We start from the raw sequence: 18,673 nt of genomic DNA, 5'->3' as shown, positions 1-18,673 counted from the left end.
CGTGGTAACTTTTAGTGGCGCCTGCCGTCACTGGCTTGGAGGCCCGTATGCGGGTGGTGGTTTTCTGCTACTGCGCGCGTCGTTCTTCGCTTCAAATGCGATGCCTTGAAACGTGGAGCAAGACTGGGGCGTCTGACTCATGAAGACAAAAAATTTTCAAGGCGTCACTTGCGCTTACCACCGCGGTTAGTGGAGTTGCCAGCGCTCGCGGCTCGAAACCCGTCCAGACGCCCGAGTGTGGTCTATTTTTCCTACGTACTCAAGTTTCGTCAAATCAGCCGTTGTGCACCTTAAGCTGTGGTGCGTATTATCTTGCTAATTTTTCGTCCCGCTGTCTTGCACCTAGGAAGAAACGAGATGTTTTGAAGGACACTTTTTTGTCGCATTTTCGCTTAATAAAAGGCTCTGGTGGGCGTGTTTCATTTTGAGAGAAATAAATAGCATTAGCCTGCATTCTAAACGCCGAAGTGATCGCCGTTTATTCAGATTTACGTGTACTATTTTGCAAGATTGTGTGGTGCGACGACGCTGTTGAGACGCGCCTCGGGGATCAATTTTCGTTATATAATAAAGCAAATGGACGGGATTTGTGCATTATCTAGAGTTTATTCAGCTGTTTCCGAATGCGAGTATAGCCCCACAGCATAATTATGTCCTAGAATCAAACACTGCCAGGGGGACCCTTCTTCCTCTGCTAGTGTGAAACGGCATGAAAACTGAATACATAGCGGCAAGGGAAAAATGGCAGCATTCATTTGCACTTGTGGATTCATTGTGTTGCTGGTGTACTTGTACTATGGAAAGCACATTTTTATGACAACAGTAATTGTTTCATTCTTTATTCAGTGTTTATTGCACCTATAGAAGCCAGAAGATTTCACACAAATACAGAAGGAAGCCACATTTATAATTTAAATGAAGTACATTGCAAAGATAATACACAAAAGAAAATTATAAACAGCAAGTAGGAAAACTTATTGTGCCACTGCTCTTCGGTATCAGTATTAGCATACTTGTATGCCACAGGGCATTTGTATAATAATGTTATACAAAGTAAACTATATCACACGTAGTATTGATACCTTTAATAAAACTGGTCAATGGGATCAGCTGTCCTTGAATGTAGCTGCAGTTTTGCTTACAATGCCTTGTATGCAACGCCTTCAATACAGGGCTATAATTGTATAATATTTATATCTGCGCTGTCCTCACAAATATCGAAAGGCTTCGGTGATTGTGCTTGTCAGAAAAGTAAGCAATACATATGCAGAAATTAAAAAAAGAGTGGTAGTTCACAAAGTCAAAGTTGAAACAATTGATGTGAGGTCAGACCCACAAAGTAAGTATGTCAACATTAAAATACAATGCATTTTGCTGCAAGTAAAATGTACAACAAAGCTTATGTTGTATCACATACCTACAAAAAAGTTAGCACCGTCGAAGCTGAGCCAACACACCGCAATTAGGACGCGATGGCTCTATTACGTTGTGAACCTCAAATGAATGAATATTTCACGGTATTTAAAACACTCATTGAGTGGTATACACCAAATGTTTGTGGTTACAGTGAATCTGGCATCATAAAAGGCTATTGTAAAGCAAGTGAACAGAGTGAGCACATTAAATTATTTAAATAGTAACACCAACGGTATTCCAGGTGGCAGTGGCAAATTTCCACAAAGGTCAGGTAAAAGACATACAGGATAAACATTAAAAAAACATTGTCATCCTCAAGCGTATACCTAGCTCACACATAATCCATTGAGAGCATTCACAGCATGTCCATGTCATCACACAGTTTGCTCTAGTGAAAGGTAGGCCAGCTAACCTACCGTCATTGTCCACACTGTTTAGCTTGGGCTGAACAGAACAATTGTTTAAGCATAATTTGCATGCAGGCGATTCAAGCTACAGCATTCAGCAAGACAACAAACATGTACTTGCAGAATTTACAATAAGGTATCACATTTTCCCTCTATAAAAGTTCGACATCTGCATACAACGCTCTTGAACAATATATGCACTTTACAAAGTCACTCAAAAAACAAATAATGCCTTAACATAAAACCTGGTGGGACAGCTGAAGTTGATGGATAAAGGAATTAATTGTGTGCGCCATCATGAACTTAATTCACCCACGAGGCAACTTGTGTAGCAATTCTTCCTGTACTAAGAACCGCAGGCACCCAAGATCAGACACCTTGCCTGGGTTAGCAGAGTAACCATGATCCTGTAAAATTGCTTCTGTGAGTGGTTCACTGGCTGCAGGGCTTCTCTGAGGGGCAGTGAGGTTAATTACATCGATGGAGTATGGTTTTTTCAGAGGAGCGTACAAAGAGAGTTTCGATGTGTTCCAATAGAAAGCAATTTCCGCCATCAATGTCCTTGACCTCATTACGAACTATCAGACGCTTCAATGCTGCTGCAAACTGCTTTGCTGTGGGGTTGTCATTGCAGCCCCCAAATGATTTTATTGCTGCAAAAAAGTAACTCAAGGTGGTCCTGACTGAGCTTGGAAGTCGGAGGATATGCCAATAGGCCATTTTCTGTAACCAAGTGGTTGTATGGACGGTTGTCTAAGCACACCACAAAGCAAATGAAGCCTGTCTTTTGGTTGGTCCCTGTCATTAGTTTACCAGCTGCAGACTCCCTAAGCGAGCAAAAGTAGGCCATAAGTTCTTTGACATACGCAGTGACAGGAGCCACATTTTCAGGACACAGCGGTCCTTTCTATTCTTCTTGCCTTGGATGTCTTGAATTTAAAATGTCAAATGCGTTGTTGACATGTCTGATAAACTCTTCTGTTGGCAAGGAATTTGAAAATTTTGAATTTTTTTAGCTCTGCAGTCACTAAGAGCATCTGCTACCGATTGACTAAACGTTTGAGCCAACAATGAGACTTTCATGGGCTGGTTTTTCCAGGTAATATGTGCTTGTCTAAGTTTGTTTGCCAAATGTAGGCCCTCTGTGTACTGGATTTCATGCAGCTCATCAATGTGTTTCAACAATATGAACTGTTTGTTCGTATCACAATAGCCTTTTTATCAAACAGGGTGTGCCGCAGTAGCTTCAACATGTGACAGGGATCCAACATGGCAAAGAAAAGCTTTTTTTGTCACTGGATGTGGAAAAGAAGCATCCAGCTCAGTCAGGTCCATCTTGCAGCCAAGGCTGTGCAGCAATGACAAATTCGCTGCAGCGCCATCGCAGGTCAAACTCACAATGTGTGCACCTTTTTCGTGAGTGAAGCTAGCAGCTTGCAGCACCAAATTGCGCCTCTGCTCACCACCAAGGCCATGCACTAGAAAGTAGCCAATCGGCAGCTTCCATCTGCCATTGATTGCAACAAGCATTAAAACAAATGCATCTTAGGCAACTGGAAAGCTGTCATCATTGACATCAATGCCCATGTCAACATATCCATGGAAGCTTTTCCCATCCCACACTACTTCTTTGAATGGCCATCTCATCCACAACCAGATTGCATAATGTGGAGAGCCGTGCTTTACCTTGATAGCCAATGCAGTCATTGCCTCTTTTGAAAAGTCAGCAGCCCTATCAATGGATTGATATCATTTACACAGTGTCTTTGGATGCGGGAGGCATGTGTTGAAAACAGCTCGTACATATCTGTATGCTCTAGGGGAATAAAAATGCAAAGTCCGTGCAAATGGCCTGAGCTCTGGAGAGTAAGCGGGTGACATTGCTGGCACCAGACTTATGTGGCAGTTACCGCATGAGCAAGTCTTTTTTTGCCCCACCAAGACTCTTCAATATGGCGACATCCTCATTTCCTAGAATGCGATTGTCAGATAAATCTTCTATGACATTTTCGAGATGAGCAACCTTTTGAAAAAGCTGTTGATGGGATTGCCGTGGAGTCTTCATCTTCTTCTTGGTCGCAGTTTGTAATTGTGTAACGCCATACTTCATGCTTCAGAAAGGCCTTTTCAGGTGCGTCTTCTGCTGGCTGTGGCTGCAAAATATCACGCGCTATAACAGGTGCATGAGCGACCAACATGACACAAAGCACGTACGCAGAACAAATTAATTGTTGTGGCATACACTCTTGTGCAAGCTATGAAGAATATAATGCTTAATTTTAGGTCATTACATTGCTCACGACGGTTTCTGTTTACACTTTTGTGAACTTAAAAACTGTGGGGGCATAAAACTGCCATCCACACGAGCCTGCTAGTGCCACTTAATTTTGTTTGTTATTATTTGCTAAATACTGCAGGCCATCTGGGCCCAGGCAGGAAAGGTAGAAGTACAAAACAACTAACACAGAAGAGGCCAATGTAGCATAGTGCAATGAGAGATGTTTTAAAGAAGCCTTTTAGTTTGAGTGGGCAAAATATACTGAGCTCATATATCACGGCTCATTGTGACCGATCGAACATATAAAGAGCATAGAGAATTGTGAAAAACCTGTTGGTCTTCTAGTTATTGTGTCATTTGAATGGAAAAGAAGAATTGAAAAAAGATTATTGGCCGATAATTGGTGTTTAATGCAAACCCTGAGGAAACTCATACCGCTGCGACCAAATATGAATGTTTCAGTATTTAATTAGATGGTTGCCATGACCATAAATGTTAGTGTCCAAGTGCAGTTCACTGAGTGACATTTATTATGCTTGAGCTATTAAACAGTTGCCACGAAAATATATGCCACTTCACTTGCAGCTACCTAAGGAAACAAGTATGTAAAAATTGTAGTGGTCGAGTATTATCCTCACCATAGTATGCCTTGCTGTTCGAGGTGTCGCTGGGTTGTGTGTAGGCAGTGCTGCAGAAGCTTCACCCTTGAGCGTCCTGGAGGGCCTTGGACTGGGAGACTGGACAAAATACACCAAGTGCAATGAGGAGGGACTGCTTACTGCAACATAACTTGAAATTGCTGACCGTGCAAACGAAACACCAGATGCACAGTTGAAGCTAAAACCTGGGACTAATAGCGACACCATTGGCTTCATTTAAAATTTAAGCACAATAATGACCAGCAAGCAGGACATTGTTAGGGAGATCAGTGGCTGTGGCTATATACTGTATTTTTTATCTACGGTCCCATAAAGTGTTGATAAAGCTTACCAGCACAGTTGGCATGTTATAAATTTTATTACTGTTGTAAATGTTGGAGCCTAGCAAGGGTGTTAATTATGTGTGTAATGAGAGGACATGGCTGAAGTATAATTCAGAGAAGGAGTGTGTTTTCCTTATTCCAACTTTACTGAAAAAAAGTGGTTTTTCATCTTACATAACACTGCTTTGCTGCAGTTTGTTTTATTTTCCTTATCTTGTACTTATCCTAGATTGACTAAAATGAGATTATGATGTAGCATATATGGCTTTCATTCATTAGCACTTGCTTTTGCCAGTGTTAACAATGAAATTTGAACGCAGTATGCTTGTCACCTGTGTCAAAAAAGGGCTGTAATGTAGCCAATGATAGGTTGAACAGTTCTATCTTTCTCTTCATTCTGAGCATTACTAATAGATCTTTTAAATCTGTCGAAAACATCTTACAAAAAGCTGTATGACAGTCTCATATGCATTTTTTGAAATTTAAATAATTACTTTAAAGGTGAAATCCAAAATATATAATAAAGGGAAACACCAGATTTTTCAAAGCAGATCAGAACATGAATCAACCAAGGCACACATGTGAGAAAATGTCTTAAGCAAGCTCTGTGATCATTATGACAATCAAACATGCCAGGACATGTTGGATTTCGCAAGGCTCATCAGCGATGTCTGAATCAGTCAAGGACGCGCTAGCAGATGTAGCAGTACCCTCTGCTAGCACATCAATCAGACAAGCCCTCAGTGATGTCCATATCTATTGTGGCTTGAGAGAGACCTTCCTGAATATAATAAAAGCATATTTCACTTCATGAATGGCGGGGGACATCTACCACAGTCATGAAAAAGGTATGATCAAACTGGAAACATGCATTATGGCTTACTTACTGGCTCAACTTGATGCTGTTATGTTCCCGTGGATGTAGCTGCTTCACTTTAAGGTTGACGCATGGCTGTGGCATCGTCCTTTGCAAGCGTCTGCAGTTAAAGAATAACCCACCAGATATTTTTAAGGTCCAACAATAACATTTGCTGTGGAATGCATTTACACAACCTTTGCAGAGTCATGCAAAAGACCTCGCATGATCTGTGCATACTTTCCCTACACACCGCATCCCCTTGTGTAGAAAACTATCTTTGATCTAAGTGTGCTTGTAAAATACACATACAGCTAATTGAATCTCGGGGGAAATGGAGCTGTAGTAACTTTGCAGTGCATATTTCACACAAAAATATCAAAGATATAGCTGTAACACATACATAATGTAATGTAATGCCCCCTCTGTAATGCCTCCAGGTCTTCAGGGTACTACTAATAAATGAATGAAAATGATGTTCCCTCCTGTAATTTAAAGTAAAACTGTGTTATTTCATCTCAACTGTTATTTACCTGTTGTTTAAAATATGTCAACCAACATCATATCTTCTGAAAAAAAAAAGAAAATGATATTTAGCCTCAACATGGGGAGTGATTGAACTTTGCAACATGATGTTTGAACTTTGCACTCACGTACAAGCCGAGTTACTACGAGCAGAATATTCTCTACAAAATTATTGTTCTTGGCAACTATTGGAAAACTTGGTATGGAATGTGAAGACTAATCGTTCATGGTTTCTTCAATTAATAAGTTTTATTGCAATTTTGATTGTTTTCAGCCACAAGAAGTACATACAAAATTCAGTCAATAATAATTTTTATAGCAGGAAATGTAATTCTTCGACAATAAATAGTTTCACATCGTACCTTTTCAGGAGTGTACGCTAGCTGATAAAAGTACTTTAAAGAGAAATAAATGTTTAACACTTAGTGGGAATTATGACAAAGTTGGAAAAAAAATGGCTTGAATAGTATTGCACCACTATTTAGTCAGTTATAATTCACACGAGCACGTAGTCACTAACGATCGCGAATATTGCAGTTCCATTTTCATAAATAAAAGAAACGTTCATTGTGCTTACCTATGGAAGGACAGGCCATCGCGCCGATTTTCTGTTCGATTAAGGCATCCTGGCACAAAACACTTCATCACCCAGGTGCGCCTACTGCTGACGGGAGTTCTCGCCGGTCTGCTAAGAGGCCGAAGACTTTGAGCAGATCTCGAACAACAGTGTCGACTGCGCTACGGGCCGGCATGGCCCTAAATATGTTCGGAGTCTCCGGCTCGCCAGTCCATCCTTGGGCACAAGACGGGACGCATTTTTTCCCCGTACGGACAGTCGCTTCGGACCCTGTACGCTCGCTTAATCGCGTACACATTTTGCGGAGGCGAAAGGCATCATTGTTTCCCAGAAGACGTCGTCAAACGCAACGAATCGTCGTCGGAAGGGCGGCTTGGTTACCTTCACACGTTTTCAGGGCGAAAGGTTCCCTCGTTTCCCTGAAACCAGACCGAAACGCAACCAGTCGTCCTTGAGGTGGTCCTCCCGGGTTGTTCGGCGCAATGCCGGTTAACCGACGCCTTCGTTCGCAACAGCCTTGGCGCCTGTCTGCTAATTAGACGGCGAGACTCAACTGCTTCACACACTCGAATTCCTTCACTAACCTCGGCGCGCGTTTGCCACGCCGAGTATGTGCGCATATTCCGAAACCCCCGCAGCAGACGAAACCGAAGCCACCGAAGCGAGCCGAGTAAAATCTACCGCTTGCCTATCACGTGAGGGCCTATTTCCCATCATCCCATTCCTCTAAATTTTTTATGACTAGGCTTCAAGATTGTCACGTGATGCTCCCTCCTAGTTTTTTTTCCTTCCTCCATGTTTGAAGTGAAGCCGCGCCGCGGCAAACGAGTTGACTCGCGGCAACAGCGGGGATTCAGGATCGTGGACGCGCCTTGCGAGGTCGTCCGCCGACTCGTGCGAGGGTATCCACTTAATGCGCAGGTCGCATCCCGGTTGCTGCAGTGTGTGCAGCCTGCAGGGAACGCGTTGCTCCAGTGGCGGCACGCGCTCGTCGAGTAGCAGGTGGCGCAATGCGGACCTCGAGTCGCAAGGAATCGCCACTCGTTTGAGGAACGGCGACTCTTCGAGGATGTCGGCTGCCAGATGGAGTCCCACAAGCTCCAGTATGGTGGAGGAAGCTCGGTAGGACAGGCGGCACTGTCTCGCGACATCGAGGTGCGGCACAACGCAGGCGGCGGCCGCGGAACCGTCCTGACGGACAGAACCGTCTGTGTAGAGGTGTGCCCTCCCCACCAGGTCGTCCTGTATCCGTGCAGCAGCCTCCTGCACCACAGCGCAATGAGGGATGCGGTGCTTGGAGCGGACGCCCGGCAGGTCGAGGCACACGCGCAGCGGCACAGGCTGGTTTGGTGGCGGCCAGGCTTCAGGGGTGGCAGAGGCATCGACCACCAGGCTGTCGTACAGCTTGAACAGCTTACCCACACGAGACTTGGGACGTCCGCGGAGGCAGGACAGTATGGGGCCGGCCCCTGGGGCACGGGATAGGCGCTCGGTGTGGCCAAGCGCGCGCAGATCAGCGGTGAGGGAGACCGGCCACGCGCCGGCCTCTGCGAGCGTCTCCGCCAGACGGGATGCGCGGGGCCGGCCGTGGCACATGCGGAGCACTCGTCGGTGGTCGCAGTCGATGTGTCGCCACAGATGCGGTCGCAGGCTGCACAGTGGGAGCGCGTACAGCACCTTGGACCGCGCCACCGCACCGTACATCCCCACCGCGAACAAGGGGGGCAGCCGTCACGCGCGAGGAGCGCGCGCACCGCGCCCTCAACTCGGCGCATGGCAGCGCGAAGCTGCTTCACGGCCGGGTACCACGTCAGGCGGTGATCAATAATGAGCCCAAGGTAGCGCACCGTCAGTCGCCAGGGAAGGGAGACACCGTCGACGAACACGCAGCCAGTGTGGCGCCGGGCAGCAGCGCGTGGTTGGACCTTGATGGCCTCCGACTTCACCGCCGACAAGCGCAGGACAATGGCACGCAGAAAGTCGCCGACCGCATCAACCGCTGCCTGGAGTCGCATACGCATCTGTCTCATCGCTGACGGCGGGCCACGGACGAAGAGCGCCACGTCGTCCGCGCGGACCACGGCGCGCACAGGGAGGTGCCCATTGCTGGGCACGCGCTCGCTGATGGGCGCGAGTGCGAGGTTGAACAAGAACGGGCTCAACACATCCCCTGAGGCACGCCGCATCTCACTGAACGGGACGTGCTGATCGCCCGCCCGACACAAAAAACATACGCTCTGTCGGTGAGCAAGGCTTGCACGTACGCCAGGAGTCTGGCCTCCACACCAAGAGAGCGCACAGCCGAGATGATGGTTGCGTGGGGAAGGAAGTCGAACGCGCTCTGGACGTCCAACAGCGGCAGGTACGCGGCGCGGCCTTCGCGACTCGCCTGTTCCAGCATGCACACGACGGCGGCAAAGCAGTCGGCCGTGGAGCGATGCGCGCGGAAACCGCACTGCTCAGGCGTGAAAATACCGCGGATGTCCGCAATCCATTGGAGTCTCGACAGAGCCATCGCCTCCATCGTCTTGCCAGGGACTGACGTGAGAGAGACGGGTCTGTAGGAGGCGAGGCTGCGGGGCGGCTTGCCACGCTTAAGCACAGGCACCACGAGCGCGCAGCGCCAGGACTGCTGGGGAAACCCGCTGCGCAGGACACCGTTGAATGCGTCGAGCAGGAGGTGGCGCCAGGTTGCGCAGCATCTGGTGGGTGACTCCATCCTGCCCGGGCGCACTGCGGCGCCGCCCGCGGCACAGCACGCGCTGCGGTTCGTGAAAGGTGAAGTCGTCATCGCACCGACATGTGATTGCCTGCGCGTGGGTTGATCGTTCCCCACCCCGCACGAACACAGCCACGTAGAGCGCCCGCAGCGCGATCAGAGGCACACCAAGTGCTGGAGGGGCGGCTGCAAAGGCGTCCGCACTATTCGGCGAGCGCGAGATCGCTGAAGCCGTGCGCCACAGCGATGGTGAGCACAGGGAACCGTGGTGTCCTGCGGCTCAGCAGTGCAATCAGGACGCGCCAGCCACGGTGCTGGTGGCGCGGGTCCGCGAGCGACGAGCAGAGGCCCGCCCAGCTACGTCGGCGCAGCTGCCGCGCGTGCCTTCTGCACGCCGCGTCGAGACAGTTGTACATAGTCCAGTCCGCGGGGCCACCGGAGCGGACCGCGCATCGCTGAGCACTCCGGCGAGCCGCGCAGACGTTGAGCTGAGCAGCTTGATGTCCGGGCAGGGCGTGCCGGAGGCGACAATCGCGCGTGTCGTGGCACTGCTCGCGCTCTCCGCGATGTGCGCGAAGTAATCAGTACAGACTTGCGTCTCGAATCGGCAGGGCGCATTCTTTGATTGTTTCCCATCGAGGCAGGCCCTTTCATCAGCGTCGCCCACACGGCGACAGTGCCCGACACCAACGTTGACGGGCCAACAAGCACCCAGTGCGCATCGTTTGTGTGTTTCCCCCGATGCCACTCCCTTCATCAGCGGCCGCCTACCCGGCGACGCGGCGCAACACCGGCTGGGACACGATGAGAAAGAAGCTCACGAAGCGACCACAGCCGCCACCTTTCGTGAAAGCGGGGAACAGCGCGAAGGTCACTCTCCCGACCCTGGCAAGACGAACGTCACAGAGAGCAAGAAACCAAGTCGGTGACTTGCGTGGAAGGAGTGCGAATCCCCTGTTATCAGATTGTCTCGTCCTTGCATCGAGGGTGCAAGGTTAGAGGCGAAGTTTTGTGAACAATACGACCCCTCTGATTGGCCGCACCAAGGTCATCAGATTCCCTAGTCGGGTAAACTAGGGAACACCAATGTTTTATAAGGAGACACCTTGTGTGCAGTGGTGTGTCCTGACCTGTTCTGATATGTGATCAGACATGTAGTGAGCTGAGAATTTCAAAGTGCTCCCCCGTGGAGTGGGCTTCCATATTTGGAGCCACTGTGGATATCTCGAATAAACCCTTTTTCTCTCGCTTTACTGCCGGACGTACTCACCGCTTGGGCTGAAGGATCACCGGCCTAAACGCTACCCGAGTCACAACAAACTGGTGGCAGCGGTGGGATAAATCCTGACCCCGAGCCGCGACGAAAAGGATGGCCGCGTTGAAATCGACCCTTCGGCCAACGCCAGTCACCGGTATCTGGTTCGCAATCAACTGAATCGCCGTGGTGAGGTGGACCTTTCAGCCAACGCCAGTCAAGAACAACCGATTCCCGAGCGACTGGATGATAGCGGCAAGATGGAACCTGCAGCCAACGCCAACTGGTTGGCAAGCGGCTGGATGAACGCAGCGCATCATGACTGCACGGTACACGGTGAGTGCCTAGCTTTGCACTTGAGTCATCGGATCTTTTAGCCTAGACTTTTAAAAACCGAAGGAGCGTGTACAAGTGCCCTTTTTTATACTGTGGTTGTTGCGCGTCTCAGCAGAAAGCAGCTTTCAGCATTGATCTGAACCAGCTACCAAAGCCAGACCTGATACTTTTGTAGGGGAAATTGGGGCGTAGAGACCTACCGGAATTGTAATCGGTTAAAAGGCGACCCAGGATTTACGTCTTCTTGCAATTGATTCGATGCGGTGGAGAACTTGGGGACTTGGTACTACTTCTGTGTGTACGCGTTTGGTTTATGCTATATTTTCCAGGCTTCAAATTCTCTTAGGAAAACAGAATTGAACCACTGGTAGTTTTTTTTACTTGCATTGCAATTTGTGCGAGTTTCGCAGCAAGTATTGTAAAATAGCTGAGCCAAAGACTAAAGTAGTGACCATGGACCTCATGAGTTTGACGAGAGCTAGCTTGTTGAGGTTGTGTGAAGAGCTCGATGTCGAGATAGAGGATGATGAATCAGAAGCCGAAATCAGAGCAATATTAGAAAGAAACAGTGATCAGGAATATTTTGAATACTTCGGCAACTTAATTCTAAAAGAGCAGGATCAGGAAGCAATTGAGCATGAGAAGGATTTGAAAAAACAGGAATGGATTAGGCAATAACACGAAGAGATAGAAGCTCTCAATTAAAAGGTTGAAAGATGGGAACAGGGTTTTGAAGTGGAGCAGCATAAATGTCAGGCACCCGTAGAAGTAGCGCACGGAAAGTACAAACAAGCAGGACGTACGGTTCTACCGATAGTAGAAAGAAAGGCTGATCCCCGTGAGCCTAATTGTACGTTCACAGGTGATGCCAGATCCGTAGACCGTGACGTAGCTGTTGAGGAGCCCGTTGATGGGTACCGGATTGAGCGCGACGAGATACTGTGCCAATGGAATACTAGAGAAGCAGCTAGGCCAGCTGTAGACAATTTGGTGCAGTTATCCAGAGAGTACGTGGCGAAGGTGGCTTTTGCAGAAGTCCAAAGTGACACAGTTTCGTTAGACAAGAGCATCAGTGCAGAGCCCAATCGGCCAGAAAAGTGCTCTAAAGCACAATGTAGGCAGGGCAGTGCAGTTGTAGACAGCTCCCAGGAATACGAGCTACGTTTCGCAAAGAAAAATAGCTGCATCGTCTCTAAGTGTTTGAAGCTCTTCGCCAGTCGAGGTGCCATTGAGAGGAATGATTTACCCGCAAATCATTCAGACTGTGCGATTGAGATGGCAGTCGTGACCGACGATATAAGGGCCGGTCAGCACGAGATGCGAGCGGAAAGCTCGAAAATGAGCACTAGAAAACCTGCCAGGATGAAGCGGCGTCGCAAACTCAGGAATACGGCATACAGGGCAACGCGGCCGAATAAAGGCGCTAAACCCAGTGGGGAGCGCAGTCAAAGAGTTCGAACGGCGCGTTTGTTTCTTGGAATGTTTCCAGACAGCGCGCGTCCGAACCACCGGACGAGAAAGAAAAGAAAGGGCCGATCGGCGTGAAGGTAGGTGGACAAAAGCGAAGGGGGAAATTATGTTCCCCCCCCCCCCGTTCGGTTCTTTTCGAGGTGTGTTAGGCATGACACAGGAGAGCGAGCCGGTAAGGCGACGAGAATTGGATATGCGCGGCAGTGAAATCGCAGTGCGATGCGTAGAAGGCATGTTGCCTCTTTGCAAAGTGTCGGCGGTGGGCAGCGAGGAGAATGACCTACGTGCCCTTTGTATTCCCTCGTTGACACGACAAGTTTTGAGACAGCGCTCACCTAGAGTACGGCTTCAAATTAGGTCGCAGCCGTAGGCTAATCGGAACTAAAATCGGCGATTCAGGTTTTATGGAAGCAGTTTGTTTCTTTATTTTTGTGTTTGATTAAAGGTTTTGAGATCTCCCAGACTTGAGATCGCTTGGATAAGTACATTTTGAGCATATTTGTTCGTTAATTTTAGAAGCTTAGCGATATACCGAAAGAGATAGTTTGCGCGCGCCTAAATGTTTGTGAAACTTTTTTTCAACACGTCTGTCCTTTTTAGGCAAATAGGCTTCTTTTTGTAGGAGATACGCTTGCAGTGTCAGATCCAGGCTATTTCTTTAATCCCTGTAGTGGCGCGCTTGATTATCACTTCACTTTTTAGAAATGTTCGCGAGTCTTGTAGTGTTAGCGTGTAATTTACGCAAGATTTTTTTTTTGTTTCTTTAGTGTGTGTCCTATATGAACAAGAGAAGGAAATTGTTAGTGCGCGAGTCGCACGTATTACATGTGAGTTTGTCCGCAAAGTTAAAGCGACTCTGACAGTACATCCATGATGCAAATCTGGCTCTCAATGGCACTATAGTACGTGCGATACTAGCAGATGTAAAACTGTTCATCGAGTTTGTGCTGCGTATGATATTTCATTTATCATTTTTAGAGCATTTTCGAGTATTCTAACTTTGCTCTCTGCAACACGACGATCTGGTTTTGGCGAACTCAGAGGTTCATGAGAGCTCGCTTTGGCGGCACAAAATTTTGGGTCTAAATTATTGGGTCAAGCGAGGCCTCGTGGATTTAAAAAGATTTCGGGCGCTTGCGCACCGTGGTGTGCTTTGTCACTGGGAATGACTCTTAGGTGTCGGAGGTTGCGAGAAAGTTGTGAATCCTAGTCTAATCTCAAAATGTTGGGCTTTAGCTAAGGTTTAGTGATTTGATGGCTGCTTTGGTGCTATTATTAGATAAGGGAAGGTGCGTTGATTTGTTCACTAGACCCGATGGCTCTCGGAGCGAGCAAGGCGCTTTCCTGTGCTCTGTGGTTCGTGTGTGCTTGTGTATTCCCAGGGAGAAGGCCACAACGAGGTTAATGTTGGGACCTCATGCTAGAGTGTGTCATGGGCCATCATTTCAAGAAGAAACCCCCGAGTTCACGACTGACCACCGACGCTTCGGGCAACCTGACAGCTGGTCACCCTCAGGTCGGATCTTCCGGCGGGGGAGGAGTCTGTGGCGTCCCGAATCGTCCAGATGCATTCTTTGATTGTTTCCCATCGAGGCAGGCCCTTTCATCAGCGTCGCCCACACGGCGACAGTGCCCGACACCAACGTTGACGGGCCAACAAGCACCCAGTGCGCATCGTTTGTGTGTTTCCCCCGATGCCACTCCCTTCATCAGCGGCCGCCTACCCGGCGACGCGGCGCGACACCGGCTGGGACACGATGAGAAAGAAGCTCACGAAGCGACCACAGCCGCCACCTTTTGTGAAAGTGGGGACCAGCGCGAAGGTCACTCTCCCGACCCTGGCAAGACGAACGTCACAGAGAGCAAGAAACCAAGTCGGTGACTTGCATGGAAGGAGTGCGAATCCCCTGTTTTCAGATTGCCTCGTCCTTGCATCGAGGGTGCAACGTTAGAGGCGAAGTTTTGTGAACAATACGACCCCTCTGATTGGCCGCACCAAGGTCATCAGATTCCCTAGTCGGGTAAACTAGGGAACACCAATGTTTTATAAGGAGACACCTTGTGTGCAGTGGTGTGTCCTGACCTGTTCAGATATGTGATCAGACATGTAGTGAGCTGAGAATTTCAAAGTGCTCCCCCTTGGAGTGGGCTTCCATATTTGGAGCCACTAGCCCCGTTTACATGAATGCGACAGTGGCGCATCGCATTTCCAAGCGCATTTGGGAGAGGCGATGCGACGCCGTTTACATGAAGCGCGTTAACTCTCGCGAGGACGTAGCGACCCGTGGTGTCGTATAAGGGAAGTGCAGCCGACTTCCGGTGTAACTGGTTTCCGGTAGTGGGCCGAGTGCACGTTGGTGGATGAGTGCCGACTGTTCTGACTAACCAGAGCCTGACGCTTGTGCAAAATGCTTGGGAATGCAGCGTTCCGTCTCCACCTTATGCTACTTTTGTCGGCATGGACAACTTTCACGTCATGTTGTACGCTGTCGCCTGCATGCAGCATCAGCAGCGACGTCGTCGGATACGGTCGGCCTACATGAAAGCACTTTTGCGCGCAAGAGGGTTGGCGACGTGCTCTGCCGTCAACGATTTGGTTGTCATGCAAGGTGAGAACATCTCCAAAGGATCCTTTTGAACAGATACTGTGCTATACTTGTTAATGAGAGCATTTAAGCCCGCTAGTATTCCCAAAACGAAGCAGCGTATGAAGGCGAGTAGCGTTTGTTACGAAGTACTTTCAATAGCAGTCGCGTCGTGATCGGCAACAATTGCCGCCACGCGGTCCAGAAATTATGATTGAGTGAGTGAGCCCTAGCGCAAATTCGCGATCGAAAACATCCATGTGACGCCGGGGATCAGGTCAGCTGGCTGCCAAATTCTGACTACGTGTTCCTGAGTGTGACACAAAAATATAGGGAAGCGCTTCGAGCTGTTCGTTCGCGTGCTGACAAAACACAAAATAGACGCAGCGCGTGGAGTGATAAATTTTGGTGACCGTACTACTTGCGTATCTTCCACAGCGTTGAATCTTATGTATGAAATGGGGTATAGAAACGAGGGGTTGGTTCCAGCGGACTCCTTGGCAAGCACCGAGGCAACTGCCCATTGTCGGAGGCGAGCTCGCGGGCTGAGTCGCGTGTTCTCTATTTTGTTGACTACAGATTGGGGGGAACTAACATCAGTTTGCGCCACCGACTGTCCAAACTAGATGCAGCAGAGCGAAACGCCTGTCAAAGCTCCATGCAGCTGCCGTGGGGTCGGCGACGCGACAAGCGTTTGATCGGGAGTTCCGGCGGCGCGGTGGGCAAGCTGTGTGAACGACGCGAATGTCGGCGGCAGGAGAATTCAGTTCGCTGTAGACGCCGGATTCCCCAGTGTAGAAGCGCTTTCCTTCGCTGCCCGCGCTGTGGCTGGAACGTACGGGAGCGCTATGTAGAACATTATTGGGCGCGATAGTCGAAACAGGAAAAAAGCGATTGCTTTGCTTTGCATCGAGTGCGAAAAGTACCGGATGCTTTCTTTCGCGGCGCACAATCACGATGTTTGCATTTGTGTGGCCTGTACATGTATTCGAACTGACCAAAACAAATGTGTCAGCTCTGGAAGTGAGCCGTAAACATCAAGATTTATTTATTCATATCACAACAGCTTCTGCCGTGGGAGCAGCACGATTTTCATGCTTCAAAAGCTCTTAATTTCACTGCTATCTCACATCGTCCCACAGCACACAAATCAGCCAGTTCTGTCGCATTTGGTTGCACTACTCATGCAAGCAACATTTGACACTTCATGTCGCGTTTGTATAGATTTTAATAAGTATATTATTTATGTGCTACTTTGCATTAGAAGCTTTTTTCGAAATATTTCATGGTTTCTCTCCTCTATTATAGGTCATTGCTGAAAAAAAACGGAAGCAGAGAAGTGTCTGGATGAAGACTCGTTCGAATGACTGGTGGGATCGCATTGTGGCAACAGAGTTCACCGACGAGGACTGGAAAGATAACTTTAGAATGAGCCGAGCTTCCTTCAACGAACTTGTTCTACTTTTGGAACCATTCATGTCGCCAAAGACATATTGTGTGCGACAACCACTACCACTGCAAAAGAGAGTGGCTATTGCCGTTTTCAAAATGGCCAGCTGCAGTGAATACAGAGTGGTTGCGAATCAATATGGTGTTCACAAAAGCAGCGTCAAAATTGTGTTTACATGTTCTGCCAATCGCTTGTACAGCATTACTTGAAAAAGTACATAAGTATACCTACTGCCACAGAAGCTCAAGCTATTGCCAGAAACTTCGAAGCAAGGTGCCACCTCCCTCAAATATTTGGGGCAATCGACGGTACCCACATCCCTATCATGGCACCAAAGAAAGGATATCGTGACTTTGTGAACAGAAAAATGTAGACATCATACAATGTGCAAGCTGTAGTAGACGACCGAGGGTGGTAAGTTTCATTTCACAAAATATTCAGCTTTCTTTGTCTCTTGGGAGTTTTCTCCTGGTAAACATGGGAGCCTGTGGCCTTTCCTCCCACAAGTTCATTTGCTTGCGCCATAGTTCTTCTGTAGCAAGGACTGCATTAGTGCTGGCCAATTAATGTTAGTGAATAGATTGCACACAGACAGTTCACTTGTAAGTTCTCATAGAAGTGTCCTTGTTGCTAGAAACCATATTCTTACCGTGTGTCTAATTATAGTGCACATGTATATGTTTCAGATTTCGCAGTGTTACCTGCAATGTCCCGGGAAGTGCACATGATGCATCCGTGTTGAGGCTGTCGACACTGTTCCAAAGGAGCGAGGAGCTGTTGCCAAGACAAGAAATCATGTTGAATGGCTGTTTAATCCCACTCATGCTATTGGGGGATCCTGCATATCCTATTTTGCCTTGGATACTGAAGGGATACACCTCGTCACAAGGAAGGCTCTCAAAGGAGCAGGAGTCATTTAATGTGTACCACAGTAGCGGCCGCAATGTTGTGGAGCATGCCTTTGGAAGGCTAAAGGGGCGATGGAGAGTGCTACTGAAGCGAGCCGACATAAATTACAAATTTATGCCGACAGTCATAGTAGCTGCATGCTTGTGAATTTTTGTGACAATTTTTGTGAAGAGAGAGGAGACACAGTCAGTGATGCGTGGATTGGTGATGTTAGGTCAGCTGAGCAAGAGCTTTACCAGCAGCCTTCAACCAGACCTCTGCACACAAGCACTGTTAGTGAAGTGCGGGATTTCCTCTGCAATTTCTTGGCTGAAAACTTTCCACTTCGGTCTGCATCATGGTGAATTCTATCTTGTGAAGTTATGAATACAGTCAAATAAAACAGACTTTGAAGCACGGTTTTTCAAAGCAGTGTTTATTTGTCACAAGCACAACTTGCTCACTTCACTGTTTGCTGCCAGCATTACTCGGGCTACTGCCTTGACCCTGAGGCTGTTGTGCAGAAAAGACATAAACTCCTTCTTGCTGGAGTGGCTGGCCAAACGAAAGGGCATCTGCCCAAAATGTGCTGCAGACTGGGCAAATGCTGGCAAAGGCTGCCTCATCAATTGTGCCATCATGGCTTGTGTTCCTTGAAGGAATGATGTCGTAATTCCCGCCATTACTTCTTTAAAGCTTTCATTTTCCTGTTGTAGCAGCTCTTTCTGCTGCTGAAACAGAACTTCGTTTTGCTCTTGAAGAAGTGCAGCTGTCCTTTGATGTTGCCGCTCCAGCAACTCGGGCAGCGCCAAGGTGCTGTTCCTGGCCCGCTTTGCTGGTGGCATGGTAGAGCCAGTGGTTGCTGCAAGAAACAGCGCACAACGGTAATCACCATGAACATAGGAAAACCTTCGTTTTTTCTCATACTG

The 18,673-nt window shown here is 48.3% G+C and overlaps 1 protein-coding gene across 1 annotated transcript; it reads right to left on the bottom strand.

Moving 5' to 3' along the window:
• Nucleotides 1–5,886: 5,886 nt before the first annotated feature.
• LOC125943281 (uncharacterized) lies at nt 5,887–9,760 on the bottom strand. The gene is made up of 4 exons (XM_049662195.1): nt 9,276–9,760; nt 8,796–9,162; nt 7,913–8,718; nt 5,887–5,911 (listed from the first exon to the last, which is right to left on the bottom strand). Exons 1-4 carry the CDS (start codon nt 9,758–9,760, stop codon nt 5,887–5,889), a joined length of 1,683 nt encoding a protein of 560 aa, XP_049518152.1.
• Between the last annotated feature and the right edge of the window lie 8,913 nt (nt 9,761–18,673).

This window comes from Dermacentor silvarum, chromosome 1 (genome assembly GCF_013339745.2).
Source record: "Dermacentor silvarum isolate Dsil-2018 chromosome 1, BIME_Dsil_1.4, whole genome shotgun sequence".
Classification (NCBI taxonomy): Eukaryota; Metazoa; Arthropoda; class Arachnida; order Ixodida; family Ixodidae; genus Dermacentor; species Dermacentor silvarum.
This window is presented reverse-complemented; position numbering and strand designations above follow the sequence as displayed.